The sequence below is a fragment of the Chelon labrosus genome, assembly GCF_963514085.1.
Source record: "Chelon labrosus genome assembly, chromosome: 19".
In the NCBI taxonomy this organism is placed as follows: Eukaryota; Metazoa; Chordata; class Actinopteri; order Mugiliformes; family Mugilidae; genus Chelon; species Chelon labrosus.
This window is the reverse complement of record NC_140352.1, coordinates 2615431-2636893: the sequence shown is the minus strand read 5'-3', so window position 1 is coordinate 2636893 and position 21463 is coordinate 2615431. Positions and strand designations below refer to the sequence as shown.

Below are 21463 nucleotides of genomic sequence, written 5' to 3'. Positions count from 1 at the left end.
TTATCTATCAGGAATAAATCACATCGTCACAATCATTTCATGATTCAACGTCTGACTGTACATCTTATCTTGTATTTATTCATTTGCTTATATGTTCTATATATCCATCATCCATCTATCCATCTATCTGTGCATCTAGTTATCCATCCTTCTATCATCCATCCGTCTATCCATCCATCCATTCATCTATCCATCATCCATCCATCCATCTATCCATCCATCCATCCATCCATCTAGTCATCCATCCATCCATCCCTCCATGCCTCTATCTCTCCCCCTTTTTTTCACTTTTTTATTTCTGAGTTCTTTTGAGAGTTTAAACTGTTATTAATTGAATATTAATCAAGATTTGAATGAGTTCAATTATTTTCCAGTTGTGGAGTGTGAACAGATTTATTACGTCGTCAGGGATGATTTTATGTGATCACCAACTGGTCCAGTGCCTGGTTTAATATCCAGTGTTGTTACACTTGGAACATGGTTTGTTTTGCTCCAGGGATGTTCAGTCTGAGAAGCAGCGCAGATCATGACACAACAACACTATCAGCTTCTTCTCTTCAGCCCAACGTATCGAACAGCGTGACATGTTTAGTCATGAGCTGAACACAAACATGATTCGTGGTTTCTCTAAAGATCAGCCTCTCTGGTTAGCGTGAGGGTTTTGATCAGAACTGTGGGACGATCAGGAAAGACAAAAGTCGTTCAGGAAGTCAGCTTTCTGCAAACGTCAGTGGACCTGTACCTGTGTGCAGCTCAGGTTTCTGGGTTAAAGGTGCATTCAGGCGGCCGGGCCTCGGGGGGAAGCTGGTGTGGTTTGTTGATGTGGCTTCTGTCCTCAGACAGGTCAGTGCTTCAGGAAGCATTAGACTAAACCAGATGGAAGTCTCATATATCTTTTTTTTCTATATATCTAATTTTAGATCAAATCAGCTGGAAGCAAAGAGGATGTCATGGAATCAAGAGTTTTGGTTTCAGTGAGTGTTTAATTCATATTTGATCTATTTTTTTTAAAAACTGGTTTGTCCCACTGAGCAACAACATCCTAGACCATAATTTACGCAGTTAAAGAGAGAGGAAACTCGTGTGTGTGTGTGTGTGTGTGTGTGTTGTGGGCGTGGAGAAGCTCCTACCCTGAAGCCTTTGAGCTGAGCGCTGCTGCCACATGAGCCCAGTTGGAGCGGAGCGCACTCACTCGCAGCCACAATCCAGCGGGTCAATCTCAGCGGCTCTCGCACTGACTGGATTGTGTCTGCCCATAGTTTGAGTTCGTGTGTGTTGTGGTTTTTTTTTTTTTTTTTTTTTTTTTGCTCGGTGGACTGAGCCGACTACCTGCCGTGACACACACTCTCACACACACCTGACAGCGCGGAGGGCAGCTACCCGGACGGTTGTGTTTTTCTCCAAGAAAACACGCAACGATGAGAGCCGGGTTGGTTTTTTCACATCGAAGTTAGTGAGATCCGCATCCTCTTGACCCCCCAACCCCCCCACTCTGTGGAAGGATGCAAAGGAGATACAGGATGAACTCCGTTTTCGTTGCAGTGTTACTCGGATTGGTGAGTAGTCTCTTGCATAATCAGCTTGTTTGTTAAATGTCTTGTGCAAACTGCACGCAATTACACATCAACATGAGAGGAGATGCTGTTCAGTTAGTTCAGTAGGGAAGTTTTAGTCTTATTCTCTTACTTTTATTTTTTTTTCCAGTCTGCAAGTTTTGCAGATTCCCCCCCACATCCTGAGAGACTTCACGTCGCTTCACATTTAACAGATTTCATCCGGGCTAAAAGCAAAAACATCTTTTATAAATCTTTTAGGTCTAGAAAGTAAAGAGCCCGCGCCCGTCCACCTGTCCCGTCCTGAGTGCACTGCCTTGACAGCGCATGTATGGCAGAGCTGATGTATGCAGCAGCAGCAGCAGCAGCAGCCATTCAGCTTGATACTCTATAGCTCCAGTTGCTGGATCTGTAGTTCCACCCTTCTCAGTTACATGTGGCCCTGCAGACAGCGGGACAATAACAATGTGGCAGTGGGTTCTGTGGAGGAGTTTTTTTTTGGGTGAATCCACTGAGCACAAGTTTGTCCCGAGGAGCTGTGCAGTGGAGAGGACAGGTGTCCTTAAAGACGACTTAAGATCTTAAAACCGGTAAAAGAGTTTCAGCTTGGAGGTGACGAATTTGTTATTCGCTCCCCAAAAGTCTCTGATTCCTCGTCTGGGATGGACAGACAATAGATGTGTGCACAGAAAAGCCACGTGGTAGATGTTCAGTTTAAAAGATGTCAAACCTTGAAAAAGCACACGACTAACGTGGTACAGGCAAATGTCAGGGACGTTTAGATGATAGGACGTGAGCCACAGGACCTCCGTCACCACCGTGACGAAACTACAAGATGGAAAGTACGCACATCACAGATATATAGGAGAGGAAAATGAACGCAGAGGGAGGACGACTTGAAATCGTCATCAGAAATGTTAAAAGAGGCCGTGGGTTTGTGGAGCAGGCTGCATCATTGATACATGACAGCTGCTCCCACCGATGGCTATGCATCCTCTGCTGGCTCAGCACATGCAATATTGATAGAGACTGAACCACCCCCAACCTCACTCTTCCTCTCCTCCTCCTCCTCCTCCTCTTACCACCAACTCGCATCCCCTCTCTTCTCCTTCTCCTCCTCCTCCTCCATCCGTCTGTGCCCTCGTCTCGTTTCGTGATGATTCAGCGTCGTTTAAGAGGGTCATTCGTTTTGATGCCTGACGCCCCGCCGCAGTTCCGGATCCGTGGCTGGATTAAAATTAGGCCCAGCTTATTGGAAGGCTGGTTTAGTGGAACCCTTAATGGCTTAACAAGCGCTGACAGCCGAGGTCCAGGGGTTAAGTGCCTCTAACAGAGAATTGACCGGAGCATTAGTGAGATTGGTCGTAGCGTTCTTGTTGATGCTTCTGCTCGTTACACAATCATCGTGCTCCTCTCTTTAGCTTCAGGTGACTTGGCTGGCAGAAGAGTGCAACCCCTAAGACTCAACGAGCACAGGTCGAGCAACAACTTGCTAAACGCGGCTCGTCCTTCTCTTTTCATTACCACGAGTTTTTCGCTCAAACCAGATTCGCCTTAAAAACTGTCAGGCGTTTGCACATTTAGCCGACTGATGCAACTTCTCTTTTGGTCTTTGGAACATTTTCGGCGTTGCACCCACACCCGGAGCGAGAACAGGGTCAGAGAAATGACAAGCAGGAGCCGAGCGCTGGAACTTGGAGCCGTTTCAAAAGTGTCAGTCACTGGCGTCTTTCGAACAGGTTTGGTCGCATGTGAGGCTGTTAATGCAAATGCACGGACGGCGATGGGCGTGTGCAGCGTATCAGGGGGCACTTCGGGGTAGAGGAGGGGTTTGATGCATCCTTAAATAAAAAGAAAGAAATAAAGAAAGAAAGAAAGAAAAGGGTGTTTTTAGCTTTTAAAATCACTGCGCAGGTGAAAGCGTCACAGCTGCAGAGAAAGCTGAATATGAAAACTGCTTTGTGCATGATCAGTGTCAGTTTGACGAGACCAGAGATCCTTAAACAACAACAACAGAGAACAGTGGGCAAAAGCACATGTTAATACATTTAATGCATTTAAGAAAGCTGCAGAGATTCCTTTAGAAATGACTGAGTGAAACAGGTAAAGTCGACACACAAAGCCCCCGGGCTCTTAAACATGGACTGCACAGAAAATTAAATACCAAGGACTTGAAGGTGAATGAGCCATGACACTGTCAAGGGGGCAAGATAAAGCGCTCACACACACACACACACACACACACACACTAATACACACTCGCCCATGCTGACGCTGACTCAGAGGTGCCTGAGGGGACACTTGATGTTTTTGTAGAGCTCCTCTCTCTCCTGTCGGCAGCATTCCACACACACCTGACGCCTGACAGTTCAGTCGTCGGAGTCGTCCGGATCGGTCAACGTAGCCGCGTGGCTGACTCACATGCTGCTCATGTGATGAGATACGCTTTAAAAATCTCACTCCCGGCAGTTTTTTTTTTTTTTTTATGAGACCGTGTGATCAAAACAAGTAGAAGTAGAAGATATACACTGATCAGGCATAACATTATGACCACTAATGACTCCTAATGTTCTGTAGGACTCATCAGAGGATGGACATGGGCCTCCTGAGGGTGGAATCATCCCACAGATACTTGATCAGTTTGGGATCTAGTGAGTTTGGAGGCCAGGTCAACACCTTGTGCTGTTCTTCATGTTTTTTTGAGTTGTTCCTAAAGCATTTTTGCCACCTAGACCAGACCAGGCACCCCCACCCAATAGCAATGGGGTGGGGGTGCCTGGTAGCAATGGGGTGGGGGTGCCTGGTCTGGTCTAGGTGGGTGCTACATGTCTAAGTAACATCCACACCAATGAATGCCAGGTCCAGAAGTTTCCCAGCAGAACACTGAACTGTCTCAAGATGGTTTAAATGTTATTCACTTCTCCTGTCAGTGGTCATAATGTTGCGGCTGATCGGCCCAACAGACGAACATCCCAAAACGAGCCCCTCCTCTTTTATCTGGAGAGAATGAAAGACAGACCTGGGGTCAGAGGTCGTTCTCTGCTCCAACCTCGCTTTGGAGATCAAGGTGTAGTTATAAAAACAACGACCTGCTGCGAGAAGAACTAGATTTAGTTTGATTTAATGTTAAAGGGCCACTTCTGAGGTCTCACGTCAACACTGACTGACTGACTTACAGAAAGGTCCCGCCTCAGGCATGATTGCACAAGCTCGTACGCTGACATTCTCATGCATTATGCATAAACAGAGGCACGCACAAACATCTTCATCTGTCAACAGCCGAGCGCTCAACAGGTTACTGTTTGAAGAATGCACAGGAGACTGGCGCTACTCGGCCCGGGTGTGTGGTTTGGCTTTTATTGAAGCATCGCGGACCGGTGCCTCATAAATGCTCATTACAGCGTTCGCCTGACGGTTTCGACACCACGTGAGTCAAAGTTGTGGTTTAAAGAAACAGAGCCGCGCCTCGCTGCGACCTCATGCTACAGATCCCGTGTGTCTACAGGTCGTAAGCTCTGCAGCCAGAGATCGTTTTCACTGATTGTTTCATTTGAATTCCTCCAGAAGTCAGATAAGGAAAAAGAAAAAAAGAACTCGTGTTTCACAGAAAACAGAGAGCGAATCCAGAAAAAGGAGAAATCTGTGTAGCTGTCTCATTAATCATCTCACAGATATTGAGATTTATTCAGCCGGCTTCTTGCACGGCTCCCAAAGTGCTCTTAAACCTCTGGTGAAGTGGTTCCTAATAAATCTGAAAGGACGCAAGGAAACATAAAACACAAGAAAGAAAAAACTGATTTCTACTTCTACTTAGATTTCTGTTTGTTTTTAGTCATTTTTGAGAAATACTGGTTGTTTCCTCCACCTCTCAGCCTCTTTAATGTCACATAAACACACGATTTATTTGAACGCTGCTTCGACTGAGACACATGCATAAAGTCTGCTCTCTTTGACGTTAAGGAAAGTCAACTGGACTTGTAGAGTTTCCTGAAGACGTTTCATCCAAGTCTTCATCTCTAAAGGACTAGAGTCTACTAGCCTCTGATGACGTTACTAATAAAAACAGAATAGAAAGTAATGAAATCTACATTATTCACCTGCAGCAACAGTTCATGTGCTACATACTGTGAGCTGTATACTGTATAAAAACATGCAGCACCTCAGCACCATTAATAGCATTTAATAGTACTTTAATAGATGGGATAGTGTAGCAGCTAAAGGTCTAATAACTTTATCAAATAGTTGATGTGCAGCCTCCTTCTCTCTGTTACCACAGGACGTTTGGTGAACTTGTTAACTGACTGCTAGTGTTAGCATTAGCCTTTTCGGATGCATTGCAGTAGTACTTTAGTTGTATTTCAGGACTGACATGTCACGGTAGTATGGGCTTCATCTTTAACTAGTTTTCTGCAACGACCCACTTTGCTCCTCACCTGTCTTCTAGGAGGCGGCCATGTTGTTATCGTCATGTGATCAGCGACTAATCGACGCGATGCTCAAAGCGTCACTAGTGACTACTAATAAAGTCATTTTCTGAGTTTCTTTCTATCGACTGAATGTGAATGCTGCTGTGCTTGCAGGCCGGGGCCCTGGCCGATAAGGAGCCGTGTTTTTCCAACCAGTACACGACCAGCGGAGAATGCTGCAAGCAGTGTCAACCCGGCGAGGGCGTCGTCACACCCTGCGGAGCCGCGCAGACGGTCTGCGAGCAGTGCCTCGACAGTGAGTATCACTCAAAGAACGCCGCACGGACATGTGTTCTCTGTCCGCCACAAACCGCCGCTGTGCACATACGGTCGGAGGAGAATTTACGGCGATGTACATGAAACGAAGCATGTGTGCTAAGAGCATGAATGGACGTCCTGTGCTGTCCACACGTCTTAAAGCCCAGCCGTCATGTGGGGACGTATTCAGCGCCCCGTCTCTGATGACCACTGATAGTGATTTACTAGTTTCATCTGTCCAACAGATAAATGTTAAATCGCCACCCCTCTGACATTCTCCCTGTAAGTGATGTCCTCCTCAGACAGATCCTCCGCTGTGCTCGCCGTCGCTGGAGGAGACACATGGATCGTAAATCACTGCGACGCTTGCGCAAATTTTGATTTAGCGCCCCTACATCGCATTAATTCTGGTCACACTATGAACCTTCTGTAGTTTCTTTCTTTTTTTGGAAAGCCCTCTTGTGATAGCCTGACATTAACAACTTTGTTAAGTTGTCATACAGTTCACTCCCAGGGACAACATTAAATATGCGTGTTAGTAGATGCTTATTGGAGCAAAAGACGCAGTAGAGGTAGTTTGTTGATGCCGCTACCATCCAGGGTCTCATTGCAGTCCATGCAACAAATAAACGTTTGGTTCTGAACCGTCACAGGAGCACAAACAAGTAAATTTAAGCTCATTAATGCTGAAATACTGAGCCGATCCACTCAGAAGACATTGGTTTTTCTTTGATTGGACAACCTGACCCGTCGGTGGCATTAGAGTCGTGTACTGAAGCTAAACAGAGACGTCATCATCCAATTGTACGAGGGAAGTGCTGTCAAATAACTGTTCAATCAGCAGGATATCTGAATCGGTTTAATACAATTATCATTATTATAAAACTACTGCGTGACATGAGCCAGACGCTGAGAGACCTTTCTCCTTTTTTAAAAGTGAGCAGCTTTGAGTCTCCATGTGAAGCCGTTTCAGCTGCATGTGGTTTGCGAGTAAACTAGAAGCCAGACGTTCTCCGGCAACGCTGCCCCTCTCTCTTTGACCTTTACCATGTAGGGAAACAAGCTGAGCTGGCCTGAAAGACTTTACAAAGACAGTGGTTTCGGGAGGATGCACCAGAGGGACCGGCTCCAAAAAGAAAAAAGAAGCTGTAGTGGAAACATTCAGAGCATCAGATGAGCTGCTGCGGTGTGACTGTAATTAGGTGCAGATTTAGGCTGAGAACTAGAGTCTCCTCTCTTCATGTTGTTTTTTGTAAATCACACGAGGTCAAAGGTCAGGTTAACCCTATAGAGCTGCACTTGTCCTGTTTCATCTCCACTCATCTGCTCACTCACGCAGGGAAAACTCTGGGAACTGCGCAGTTCCCAGAGTTTTCCCTGCACGAATTCCTCGATCAGCTTGCGTCCAGGCCTGGAAGTAGCTGTAAACCTCCCCGGGTCAGTGAAGGATGGAAAACCATTAGCCAAGGAGCACCCCCCCACACACACACATGAGCAGAGAGCTCCTCAGACTTCAGGTCATGAGAGAAGTCACAAAGAATGTGGACACGGAGACGTTATTTATTTGCGTTTGTGGTGCTTCTTGGAACGATGGATGCTTTTATAAGTGGATCTTACTTCCATTTATAAAACCTCTGCACCACTTCTCATAAGTTACCACCTCTTTTATTAAAAACACTTCAAATGATGAGTGTGTTGAACTTTTGCTGCTTTCTGTTACACAACACAGAGGAGGCCGAGGGTCTTGTTTTACTCAGATATGAACAAACACACAGTGACTCCAGGTCAGACACAGAGAAAGCTGCTATTAGAGAAAGTGAAACAGTTTCTTGAAGCCGAGACGTTGCGCTTTACATCCAATATGGTGTCATAACGGCAACTTCTACCTGACAGATATTAAAACTTCCAGGTATTCTGGAAAATTAGGCAAAAGATCTGAGTCTTTTTATATTATAAGTTTTTATAATTTAAATAAGTTAAAATAAAACACATTACGAGGGGTAGGTGTTAAAAGGTTATTACACTATTTTATACAGTTCTTGTTTTTATGCAAAATAATCTGGATATCTGAGTTTTCCACCAACTGACCAGAGATTAGCTGTTAGCATTAACTTACGCTACCTACATATGAGAAAATAGGTCGTCCACCACCCCCAGCTTTAATTTTGCACGTAGAGTCAAAAAAATAAACATTATCAGAGTTTGTTGGTTAATATTTATTGATTATTAATTAATTAATTAATATGATTAATTAATTGTACAAGTATTATTTTATTTTTTATTTATTTTATTTTATTTTATTTTATTGGGATTCTAGGGAAGCGTATTGCATTCACTTGGCAAAACAAAAAATATTTATTAAATTTTGTTTTTATGAAATAAAAACAAAAGGGAGAACAGAATTTATTTTTTCTCAGAGCTTTATCTCGTAAAATATTTTTTATTTTTTATTATTTTTTATTTCTCTTAAAACTAAAAACATGCTTCCGTAGGACTCATATTTTTTTTATTTTTTATTTTATTATATACATGTTTAATATCTATCATTATCATCTAAATGTGTCTGCTCTCTGTCATATTCTCATTTTTATTCCTGACAGCACCGTCCTAATTCTCCTCCAACTTCCACTCAGCACATGTCTTTACTCTGTGTTGTTTCTGGCCTGCTGCCCACAGCTGATGGCCGCTCTGATGGCTGTGATTTCCACACAGAGTCCAAAGAGCGATGGGGGGGGGGGGGGGGGGGGGGGGCGTCCTGGCAGAGGTGCTAAAAACCTCGGCCAGCTTAAACACTCGGAGGAGTTTGGACGAATGAGCAGATAAGTGGAGATGAAACGGGACGAGTGCAGTCAGGGCCAACTTCTCAGCCAGCAGCTAATGGTCCAGGAACACACTCACGCACACACACACACACACACACACACAGGGGTGAGTAGGGTGTGGGGGGGGGGGGGGGGCTCATGCACCGCTGCAGAGTCAGGACTCCTTTTATGGATGCTGAAAACAAAGCGAGGGATTGAATGTTAGACCAGAGTCTAGAAGGTCCTGTTATGATGTGATATGTCGAGCCAGGAACAGACCGTCTGTGCCCTCCCCCACCCCCCCCTTTCCCTACAGCCCCTCCCTCCATTGCTGCAGGCCAGTGTTATTAATGTATTGACTTGCATTATTGATGCATGGCATTATGATAATGGCTCTGAGAGCACTCCTGGGGAGGGAGGGAGGGAGGGAGGGAAGGGGAGGGCGCTCTGAATTTTAGCTTCTGTTTGAGGAGATGGAGGGTGTTGCAGAACATAATGGTCTGAGTGGGAGGTGGGTGGTGGGGTAAACAGCACAACAGGCCCACACACAGAGAGAGAGAGGGAGGGGGGAAGGTATTGGGTCCAGTTCTGAAGATATAATTAAACAAAAATGCGAAGGACTGACATCCAACACAGCTTCATGTGTTCTCAGATAACCGCCTCTCTCTCCTCCTTCTGTCTCTCCTCATCTCTGTTTTTAATCTCTGCATCATCAGGGCGTTCGTCGTGGTTGGTGGGCCAGTGACGCACGCCCAAAACTCGATACGCTATGAGGGGGTGGGTGGGGTGGGGGGGGGTCTACGCCACCAGCCCCCACACACACAGGTTTATTTTAGTTCAGAGGTGAAATAGGAACTGGACAATGAAACTGCAGTTATCTGGAAGAATCTAGATGAACGACCATTTTAAGTCAAAGTCCTGAACGTCTGAAACGCGTACACCGATCAGCCACAACATTATGACAGGTGAATAACATTGCTTCTGGACCTGGCATTCATTGGTGTGGATGTTACTTAGACATGTAGGACCCACCTAGACCAGACCAGGCACCCCCACCCCATAGCAATGACACTCCTTGGTGGCAGCAGCAACAAAAACGCTTTAGGAACAACTTCATTCATTCATCTTCTGTAACCTCTTGTCCTCTGGAGGGTCGAGGTGGGGAGCCTGGAGCCTTTAGAATCACCAATGAACCTAATGAGCATGTCTTTGGACAGTGGGAAGAAGCTGGAGAACCTGGAGAGAACCCACGCAGACACAGGGAGAACATGCAAACCACCCCATGACTGTACCGCCCAGGAACAACTCAAAAAACATGAAGAACAGCACAAGGTGTTGACCTGGCCTCCAAATTCACTAGATCCCAAACTGATCAAGTGTCTGTGGGATGATCCACAGAGGCCCCTCCCCTCAAAGGCCCCCCCACTAACAATATTCTGTTACCAGACCCCCCAGGACACCCTCAGAAGGCCCATATCCATTCTCTGATGAGTCACCACAAGGGAGACCTGCACAATATTAGGCGTCAGCGTATATTTGCTGCTTTTGGACCGTTCGTTGAAACATCTGGATTATTTAACAGTCAGTTGGGAAACTTCATCAGCAGCTTAACGACTAAATAAAACAGTTTTTGCAGCGGTAGTTTGGTTCTGTTGAGGAATCTGTGTGGATCAGCCAACTTCACGCCCACCGCCGCTGTGTGCCGAGTGGTTTAGTCTCATTACATCCAACATTTGCCTTTTTCTTACTCAATCAGTTCATCGTTTGGTCTTTATTTTCTAAGAAAACCAGAATCACCATCACAAGTTCTAAATTTAACATTGTGGCAGCAGATTATTGATGTTATTGGGTCCAAAACTGAAAGACTCAACGTGTTTTTCTTCAAAAATGATTAAAGCTGTATGATAAAGATTTTGAGATTGCACTTTCCACCCCCCCACCTCCCATCTCTCTCTCTCTCTCTCTCTCTCTCTCACCCTCCCTCTCTCTCTCTCACGTACCCAAGCTGCTCTTACAAATGGGTCTGTTGCATAATTTAGTGTGTTTCCCAGTTCTCTATCCAGCCGAAATACAATTCCATAAAACATGCAATATTGATCGCGTCCTTTCAGGAGATATGTCTGTACTATAAATCTTGCAGGTATGCAAACCATTTGCAAAAAAAACAAAAAACAAAACACATGTGATGTCTTAAGGATGCTCATCGTCCGTAAGAATTTTGATTTTGCATCCGTACATAGGACCAGCCATGGATGGAACATGACCCCTAAATTGTGAACTTCAGAAATAACATGGCTGAAAATTCCCCTTCTTATGTTAACGTGTTTGAAGAGATGAAGAAATATTTATTCAGCGAAGACATTTTTCTAAACTCTAAAACTAAAGACTGGTCGTTAAAATAAATTCCAGTTGGAGTGAAATTGCTCATTCTTAGACCAGACTATACAAAACACACAATCAGTCCGCTCTGACTGCAAGTGTGTGTCTTCTGTTTAAAGAGAGAGGTCTCTGGGTAGATTCAATCAGCCGAGATGAGAGTCATGCATGCAAAATTAGTTCCAGGTTTATGCTAAAATAAGTATAATTTTTTTTTTTGGACAAATTACTTTAAGAATGCACATTTTGTCATAATTTTAAAAAAGAGGTTTTCAGCTTGGTCTTTATTTTCTAAGTTTTGCCTACACTGCAAACACCTTTAAAGGCATTCTCAAAAAACGGATATGTTTAGTGGACACGAAGGGAGGCAGGAGCAGGGTAAGCCAGGTATAAAAAAATAAATAAAGAAGCAAGACAAAACCTTGGAAAACACTAGGAAACATCAACAGGGTTTAATCGACAGTCAACTCAGTGAAGGACAAAGAGAACGGCAGGACTATATATACACACTGAGAGGTTGACGAGACACAGGTGAAACTAATGACGGCGGAGGAACCAAGGAGGAACCAATTAAACAATTAAACAGGACAGAAAACGCAGGAAGTAAAGCAAGAAACAAAAACACCAAGGAAGAAACTTTCAGAACAGAAACAGGAAACGGGAGCGTACGTCGGCAGAAACTGTGGTTATCTTTACGCCAAATAAAAAATGCTCAACGTCCTTTTTCTTTTTACTTTCAGGTGAAACTTTCTCCGAGAACTTCAGCCACACGGAGAAATGTCAGCCCTGCACGGAGTGCAAAGGTCTGCTCCGCATGGACACGCCCTGCACCGACGCCAATGACGCCATCTGTGTGTGCAAGTACGGCTACTACCAGAACAGCATCACGCAGCTCTGCGAACCCTGCACCAAGTGTCCCGAAGGCCAGGGCATGCTGTTCGCCTGCGAGGCGGACCACGACACGGTGTGCGAGGAGTGCATCGGGGACACGTACTCGGACCAGGAGAGCTCTCTGGAGCCCTGCATCCCCTGCACCACCTGTGACGAAGATGTGGTGCTGAACCCCTGCACCCCGTTCAGTGACACCGTTTGTGAAGGTAAGTCCAGAGTACGTCACGTTCACGGTGCAGCTGCCAAGTTAAGGCCCAGCTACGTGAGTGTGCGCTCAGCTGACATGTTCTCACACGTGTAGTCAGGTTGTTCGACTCATTTGAGGCCGTGTGCTTTATGTCGTGTGAACGCTTGCAGCAAAATGGAAATGCAAAGCTTATTTGCTTAAGAGTTAGACATGAAGATCAGCCCACTCTCAATGCTGATGGTAAACACGAATCTGTGGCTAGTTAGCTAGTTAGCTTAGCATATTAATCCTTTAAAACTGAATGTGGTGAAAGTGGATTACCGTAATTACGCCGTGGTTTGCGGTATTGGAAAAATTCCAAGTGTTTCCAAAAGCTGAGACAGCCAATATGATGCCATTACGGTTAATTCACTTGCTCCTCTACCACAAGGTTATTACACTTATAATATGCAGTAAATTGTAAAAAACTGTCAAATACTGAAGGGTCCAGGTAATCTCTAAAAAGCTCCTACTCACAGGATAGTCAAAATAAGCAAAAAAGTCCAGGTGGACATTTTGGAGATTAGGTGTTTCTCAAAATGTCACACTCTCACATGCACTGACCTCCGTTTTACACCTGAACATGGTGCAGACGGTAGCATGTTGTTAAAGGTTTCCGACCTTAAACATGCTCTCCCTGTGTCTGGGTCCGACTTTCTCCCACCGTCCAAACACATGCCCCCCTCCAGAGGACAAGCAGTTACAGAAAATGAAAACAGCAATGTCTGCTCGTCGCTTTCTAGCAGACAGTCCGTCGATGGTGGATGATCCAGATTCTGGTTGTCAGTGAAAGAAAAAGAACACAAATTAAAAGCTAGTTCATAAACGGAGCTAGCTCTTCTTGCCTAGCTTGCCATTCCAAGTGTTCCACAATCTGCTTCCATTAAATTAATTTGTGTTTAAATAGCATCAATAAGCATACAAATTGTCTCAAGATGCTTTCACAGAACCTCAGAACCTGGTCTGAGACCCTCAGAGCAAGCACTAAGGCGACAGTGGCAAGAATAAGAATCCCTATTAACAGGAAGAAACCTTAAGCAGAACCTTAAGCTCATATGTGGGGAAACATCTGGTTGAGGCCGAAAAAGAGAGACGAGAACATACATTCATTCATTTTCTGTAACCACTTGTCCTCTGGAGGCTCACGGGGGGCTGGATCCGAACCCAGCTGTCATTGGTCTGGAGGTGGGGTCCACCCTGGACAGGTCTCCAGTCTATCACAGGGCCAACACAGAGAGACACTCACACCTACGGCCAATTTAGAATCACCAATGAACCTAACCAGCATGTCTTTGGACGGTGGGAGGAAGCTGGAGAAGCTGGAGAGGACCCACACAGACACAGGGAGCGGTGTTTCCTTGCAGTAAACACTTGCATCATATGGTTGGTTGGCGCCCAACTCTACCGTCGCCACAACTCAATGCATTTCACACGCTTCCACAGTCTCCCTTGTCTCCACATCGCTTCTTGGTTTGAAAATCCATCAGAAAATGTTCCTTTCACTTGCTGGGCCATTTATTTTCCCACTGTCTAACTGCTGGCTGTCAGATGACCCTATCTAAACACGGGCCAAGTTTATCATGAACTTCCGCACAGAGTAAATTTGAGTGATGGGCTGCAATGCCAAGGGTCAAGATGATGCTGAATAGAATCGGCTCGAGTTCATTGTTCGGCACTGAGCGGACAGTGGACATCCACTCCATCAAACCATCTCCAGCTCCACACTCTAGACATTGTTGGCCCGTCGACCCAAATGCCAGACGGAAGCTTTGCCTCATTGTCTTCGTCGACTCATCCCATCCAGAGACACAAAGGCCACTTCTCTCTCTTTGTTGAGGGTTTACAAGGAGGTCACATCTCTGAACAGGGCTCCGAATTATATATATTTTTTTTATATCACTGCACTCGCTGCACTATCACACTTCAAATCAGGAATTCCTTATGACTGGAGTCACTGCTCATTCCAATGATCTGATGCCTCACAGATTAAATCAACGCTTTTGTGAGATGACAATGAAAGGAGTCTGTTGATCGGCCATGCAGCCCGCCGGGGCCGCGGTCTGAAGGATGTTGTTATCACAGGGGCGAACACAGAGCGGACTCTCAGGCTAAAGGGAGTCTTTTGTACCTCTCCCATGATCTTGTTTGGCCTGTGACGGCTTGTGGTTTACTCCGTGGCGCTGTTTCAAGAATCTAATGAGTAAAAGAGAAACTGATAGAGAGTACGCTTCGGACTTTCCTGAACTTTTCTTCCTGCATCTTGTTAAAATTAAATGATAATTTGTCCTGTATAGTTGCACAATTTAAAGCTTTTAAATCTTTTAGATATCAGTTGCAGATGACTGCCTACGCTGGGCAGACGCTAGGGGTTGTATGAGTTCAGATTTTTTTTTGTTAAGTCAACGCCAACTAGAAAGTGATGAAATCTATATCGTTGATCTGAATAAATATGCTGAGGACAGACAGCTCATGTGCTACAAACTGTGAGCTGCAGGTATGTATAGCCTGTATAGAAACATGCAGCACCTCAGCACCACTAGTAGCATTTAATAGCATTAATAGCAACTATTTGATAATAACTTCCTAGCCTCCTTCTCTCTATTACCACAGGACGTTTGGTGAAGTTGTTACCTGACTGCTGTCCAGGTGAGGACCCACTGGGCTCCTCACCTGTCTTCTAGAAGGCGTCCCAAGGCGTTATTAGACGAGTTGACATGATGCTTAAAGTGTCACGGCAGTCTACTAGTCTATACTAACCCTTTAATCGTACCATGTTGTTCAGTGCACGTCCCTGGAGGATACTCACACTGCCTGATCTTCCCACAAACCCCCACCACATACGAGCCTACCGTGACCTCCAACCTCTGGCCTTGCCGTGCCGGCCTTGCAGAAGAGTGGAAGTCATATCACACTTCGTCAGATAAACATCTTTCCTTTAAACCGTCAACTCCAATTCGGGTCTGGCCCGAATAAGTCTGGTCAGTATTAGTGCGCTTTACCATCAGAGTAAAAACATTACATTAGTCCCTCTGGAAGAGTTGGAGGAAATTAGATTTGCACCCCACATGTCGGATGAGCTCGTATCCACATAAGGAACTGCTAAGAGAAAATTCGAGTCGATAACCTACACTACCCTTCAGTTAAACGGCGTCTCAAGTTACGACTGGTCTTTTCATGGTCAGCGATCTTCCTCCCAGTCCCTCCACCTTCTTCCTGGCTGTGTTTAGCCTTCAGGGCCTGCGTCGCCCGACTCCCCAGCATTAATGGACGTGGGCGTCTGGCAAGCGCAACAGATTTGCGAGCCTTGATAACGCTTGTGCTTTTGGTAAAAAGATTACATTAGAAATAAAAGGCGCATAATCGGGTTAGAGTGAAGAATAACATATGACAATGAAGACCATACGCGGCGGGCTGTAAGTCATCATGCCTGGAATCGCAGCGAGCTCCCATTCATCATGAGGTAGACTTTGTTAGTTCTAATCTAAATGAGGTTTTACTATCAGAGCTCTGGCTCCTTATATCTCGATCTCGCATGAATCATCTCTCTGAACGCCACGCCTCCCTCTCAGAGCTGATTCAAGCTGCCTCAGAGCGTCATCATCAATGGAAGATGTGTTTCTTTGTTTTTACAGCAGCAGGGCTCTTGGAGTAGAGAACACTGCGTCCACTTCTGTTCATCAAATGACCTTTTCTGTCTCGGCTACAGTTTCCCGGGTTCTTGTTTTGGAAGCTGAGCAAACGCTGCACAATTTATTAGTCGCATCGACCCACATTATACATGTTGATGTTGACGGTGTGCAGTTTCAGTTTAATTTGCAAGTTAAATACATTCTATTTTACTACTTGTAAATTGTTTATTTTGCAACTAGTCAAACGTATGAGTTTAACAAGTGACAAGTTTAACCTGTAGTTTCTGCTAGAGGTTGTGCAGACTTTAAATCGACTGATCATGTGACAATAACAACATGGACGCCTCCTAGGAGACAAGTCATTGCAGCAAACTAGCAGTGGTTCATCAAGTATGTGGAAATACTTCACTAAAGATGAAGCCCATACTACCGTGACATGTCAGTCCTGAAATACAACTAAAGTACTATTGCAGTGCATCTGAAAAGGCTAACGCTAACGCTAGCAGAGGAACGGTCCAAATCCTCTGGACAGCAGTCAGTTAACAACTTCACCAAACGTCCTGTGGTCACAGAGAGAAGGAGGCTGCACATCAACTATTTGATAAAGTTATTAGACTTTTATCTGCAGAGAAATACCTGCTACACTATCCCAGTACTATTAAATGCTACTGATGGTGCTGAGGTGCTGCATGTTTTTATACAGGCTATACATATCTGCTGCTCACAGTATGTATTCAGATCAAGAATATAGATTTCATTACTTTCTACTGTCTTTATATTAGTGACGTCATCAGAGACTAGTTAAAGAAGTCTCCCCAATAATACGTTTGCAAAACAGTCCTCCTCTCCTCCACTAACATTTAACCAAACCTGACCACGTGCACACGCAGGACGTAAATAAAGTTCACCGGTGTCAAAGTCCAAAACTTTTTTCACACCCACCCTCCATGTTCTGTGATTCATTAATCCAGCCAGCGTGTGTTTGCCTCAACAAGTTTTCTTTATTCCACTTCCTAACGAAGGTAATGAGTTTGTTCTGCAGAGCACAGGGATGGTTCGGGTATTAGAAAGGCTTAGAAAGTGGCATGTAACGAGGCTGCCAGGATCGGTTACTGCCCGTCAAGTTTATTTTTAACATGCATTATCAATAGGAGTGGCCGCGCCGGCGAACAAACCGTGACAAGCCTCTTTTTATACCAGAGCTGCATGCTTCAGTTTGAACCTATCACCCGAAGCCTGGGGTTCTGGTTGTGCAGCAACAAAAGGCAACAGGTTGTGTTATTGTTGCTGCACACATGCAATTAAGTTATTCATGCGCATACATGCATGGAAAGGGAGATCAAAAGATTACTTGAACTTGCAAAACACACGCTGAGCCGCTGAGTCAAAGCTCAGGAGCACAGATACTGCCTCTGGAGTCAGCGAGATGAGTGATTGGACATTACTGTTCTGAGATGGAGGGATGAGGGTTAGGTGGAAAGCAAGAAATGGGTGAGGGGAGAGGGATCGGGGGTCAAGTGCATTTGGTTATTGAGTGGATAGGTGAGTAGGAGGAGGAGGAGGAGGAGGAGGAGGAGGAGGAGGCTGTTTCCTTCCTGAGTTTGGTTGACCTTAGCAATCGACAGGCTGCCCTCGAGAAATCAGAAAACACGATCGGCTAACCAGCACCATGCGCTGCACTCATGATCAAAGCAGGAGCGACCGATGAGGGAAAATGGGACGACGGGAGGCTTCTCCTGAAAAACCACAACTGTTTCTGGCACATTTAATCATCTGCAGCTAGCTCTGCGGTCGCCTCTGTAAAGTGGACGATGACGCCGCGTATTTTAAACCGGAATCTTTTAAGCGGATGTTCAAGTATTTGGCGGCTACCGTGGCAAAAAGGTTGATGCTTGATCCAGTAAAAGCCAGGGCACAGCTGCTAGCGTTGAACCAGCATTCAGGTTGTTTGGCTTTGAAAGTAAACCCTCCTAACTCTTGCTAAAGCTTGAGCCGCGTGCACATTGCTTCACTTTCATTTTGGAGACGTCCAGAGATTGACAGGCCCGCCGCGGCAAGCTATTGCTCCCGGGGCTATGACTGTCAAACGCTAACATCTAATGGGAGGGGCTTCATTGGACGGTCAGTTTCCAGCAGATATTTGACAGACAGATAAATGAGGAAAATGATAAAGGGCAAAAAGCCATCGACATTCCCGATTTGCTGTGTCCGAAGCGCTGCCACATCAGTAGCTGTGACGAATCCCAACCCCCGGTCTGACGAAACAATTCCCCGTCTTTGTCCTGCACAGTCACTCATTGTGCAGCTACAACCCGGTCCCCTCACATCTACTGACTTATATCGTAAGTCGGGCTGTTACGGCCGCGGCTGACCTTCTCTCCTCAACCCCCTTTTGCTCCCCGCTGCACACACTACGTAGCATTGTGACCACGAAGGGAGTTTTAAAGTCGACCGTGTCTCTTTCTCAACAAGAATCGACCGCTTGTTTGTTGGCGTTTGTCTCCGTCTCCTGGAGAATCCGCACCCCCCTTTCCCTCCTCGAAATTCCAGGGGAACATTTTTCGGAGGTGATTTGGCATGTGTGAGCGACTCCGGTGGCAAGGGTGACCACAACACTTGTGCTTCCACTCGTGCCGTCTATTCATTGCCAGAATCCGCTGCATGGGGAGTCGGGGCTTCGTCGTGAATCCTCGTGAGGATTTTTGCAGCATCTGTCGAGCAGAGCCGAGCCGAGCCTCTCTCACAGTGATGTTATCTGTTAATCTGCCACACAGTCGATGGCAGGGGCTGAATTGCTGCTTTGTGGCGTCGGCTCATTTGTCGCCTCGTCGCTGTCAAAGGAAAAGTCATCGTTGTAGTTTTCTACAATTTTATGTTCTGCAGAATTCTTAAATGGAGATTCCAGCAAATTAGGGTTTCATAGTAGACGACACACAGAGCTGCATGTTCATTTCATGCATTTTAATTCACATATCTACTTGTGTTTATTTGTTTTAATCAAAAGAAAAAAGAAGAAAGGTTTAGTGGCTAACTATTAACTTCCCAAGATAAGAAGTCCCGATTAAGGATTCATATAATGAGCCAGTGTTTATTCAGCGGTTACTTACTTTAAAGACAAACAGATGCAGAACAGAAAATATAAATGACAATAAGAACGGTGCGCAGTAAGGGGAATAAAGAGCTGCATAAAAGAAAAGAAAGCCTGCGAGAGGGAGCAGATGCTGAGAATGTGGCCCGGTCGATAAAAGCGATGGAGTTACTCCTCTGCACTCTCGGGTTTCTCTGGTTGACCTCTACGAGTGCTGATCACATTCTGCCGCAGAACAGGCGCAAGCGTGCACGCGAGCGAAGGCGTCGGTGCAAGTTCACGTGCACTCGCGCACAGATTTAGGGGTGTGTCCGGAGCACGTGTGCACGGTGAAACGAGACCGGGTCACGTAAGGTAGGAAACGACGCAGCGGCAGCAGCCTCCAGGAGAAAAATGAGAAATGTAAATCACAAACGCCAGAAGCAGATCAGCTAAACGGGCGACGGAAGGTTTTATTGTTTTCAGAGATCAAGTGGGACAAAGAGAAAGTGCGGAGGAGAAAGGCTCGACAAGAGGGCGTGGTTAAAACAAAGGCATTAGTAGAACAAGTTCTTTTCTAAAACCAAAATCTCAAAAGGAAACCACGACTCCTTAACCACATCCAGAAACACACCAATAAAACAACACCCTGTTCTTAAATGTTTTTATTCACGCTTGTTTCCTACTGATCTATCTGCTCTTTTAAGCTTCAGATGTGGAATATGTAATCTCTATATTGCAGTATATAAGGATGTGGTTCCTAATGCACAAACTGAACTGGTAAAGAGCTTTAAGGTTTTCAGCTCCTGTCTATAAACTACACTCACAAGTGGAAAATGTGTCAATGCTCGGCTCGGCTCTCAGGCCATAAAACAAGTGCTTGCAGGTCACAGAGTCATAAACAATCACTTCACAAACGATGAACATGATCACATATCACAACATATTCACGCAGAGCTCAGCGACTGTTCACTCTAAACCACCACTGGTGATGAGTCCTGAACGAATCGTTCAGTCGCTCGTGAGTCCTGATTCCTCGTCTCTAACTTGTTCGCTGTCCCTTCTACTACTGGCTAGCCAGCTGCAAAGACGAGACCGGGCAATATGTCACTATTGTGCAACACCTATTCTAACTGCATTTGCACAAATATATGAAATTAAACTGTGTATTTAGCCCTGGGAGAAAAGCAACAGCTCTGGTTTCTTGTTTCGTCTCAACTCCCACTTTCCGTCCCTGATGTGTGCGAACAAATCGCTCAGTTGTTGCAAAAAAGGCTTAAATTTGCACAACAACATTCTGTGCATTTTATTCTAATGTTGCACTGTTGAAACTTAACTGTAATTTTGCACAGTTTGCATTTATTTTGCATGGCTGGCTCGTTTTATTATGTGCGAGTTAGACAGAGTGAGATTAATGTTTCCCCTTTGAGAATTCTTGATCTTTTACTCTTGTTTTCACAATGAAATGATTGTTTTCCTGTTTTAAATCAGTGGTTTTAGAGGTTCACCGACCGCTGACAGGAGAAATAAATAACATTTAAACCATCTTGTGACGCTTCATTGTTCTGCTGGGAAACTTTTGGGCCTGGCATTCATTGGAGTGGACACAAAAACGCTTTAGTGTTGACCTGGCCTCCAAATTCACTAGATCCCAAACTGATCAAGTATCTGTGGGATGATCCACAGAGGCCCCTCCCCTCAAAGACCCCCCCACTAGCAACATTCTGTTGATCAGACACCACAGGACACCCTCAGAAGGCCCATGTCCATTCTCTTATGAGTCACCACAAGGAAGACCTACACATGGTGGTCACAATGTTATGCCTGATTGGGGTATGAATGAGTGGGTGGAGCTTGAGTGACTCATATAAACTCTAGTCAGTAGAAATAATTGAGTTTCCCGTCACTAGTCTCCACAGAATGACTTCAGCTTGACATTTAAATGCCTGATGAAGACGCTGCCTCTGACTGGATAGAGGCACCGATCAGGACCAATTACAGGTGAAGAGGCGTGAAGAGCCTCAGCCAGTCAACGATAAAGGGGCTGCACGTGGGTACCTGCATACAGAGACCCACCAACACAAAACACGAGAACGGCTGCAGGGCCCAAACAGATGTAGAGAACAGTATAAGAACTGTCCCTGGCTGCTGAAGGCGTTTCAGTTTCTCGGTGGTGCGGGGATCGGCAGCGCTTCC

General features: G+C 45.4%; 1 protein-coding gene across 1 annotated transcript in view; it reads left to right on the top strand.

Moving 5' to 3' along the window:
• The first annotated feature begins 1397 nt into the window (after window positions 1-1397).
• Window positions 1398-21463, top strand: part of ngfrb (nerve growth factor receptor b) — a 34222-nt gene continuing 14156 nt past the window's right edge. Inside the window, exons 1-3 of the mRNA XM_084567345.1 lie at window positions 1398-1556; window positions 6134-6275; window positions 12195-12551. Coding sequence (XP_084423471.1) covers window positions 1503-1556; window positions 6134-6275; window positions 12195-12551 — 553 coding nt within the window. The 5' untranslated portion in view covers window positions 1398-1502. The remainder of the gene's footprint in view (window positions 1557-6133; window positions 6276-12194; window positions 12552-21463) is intronic.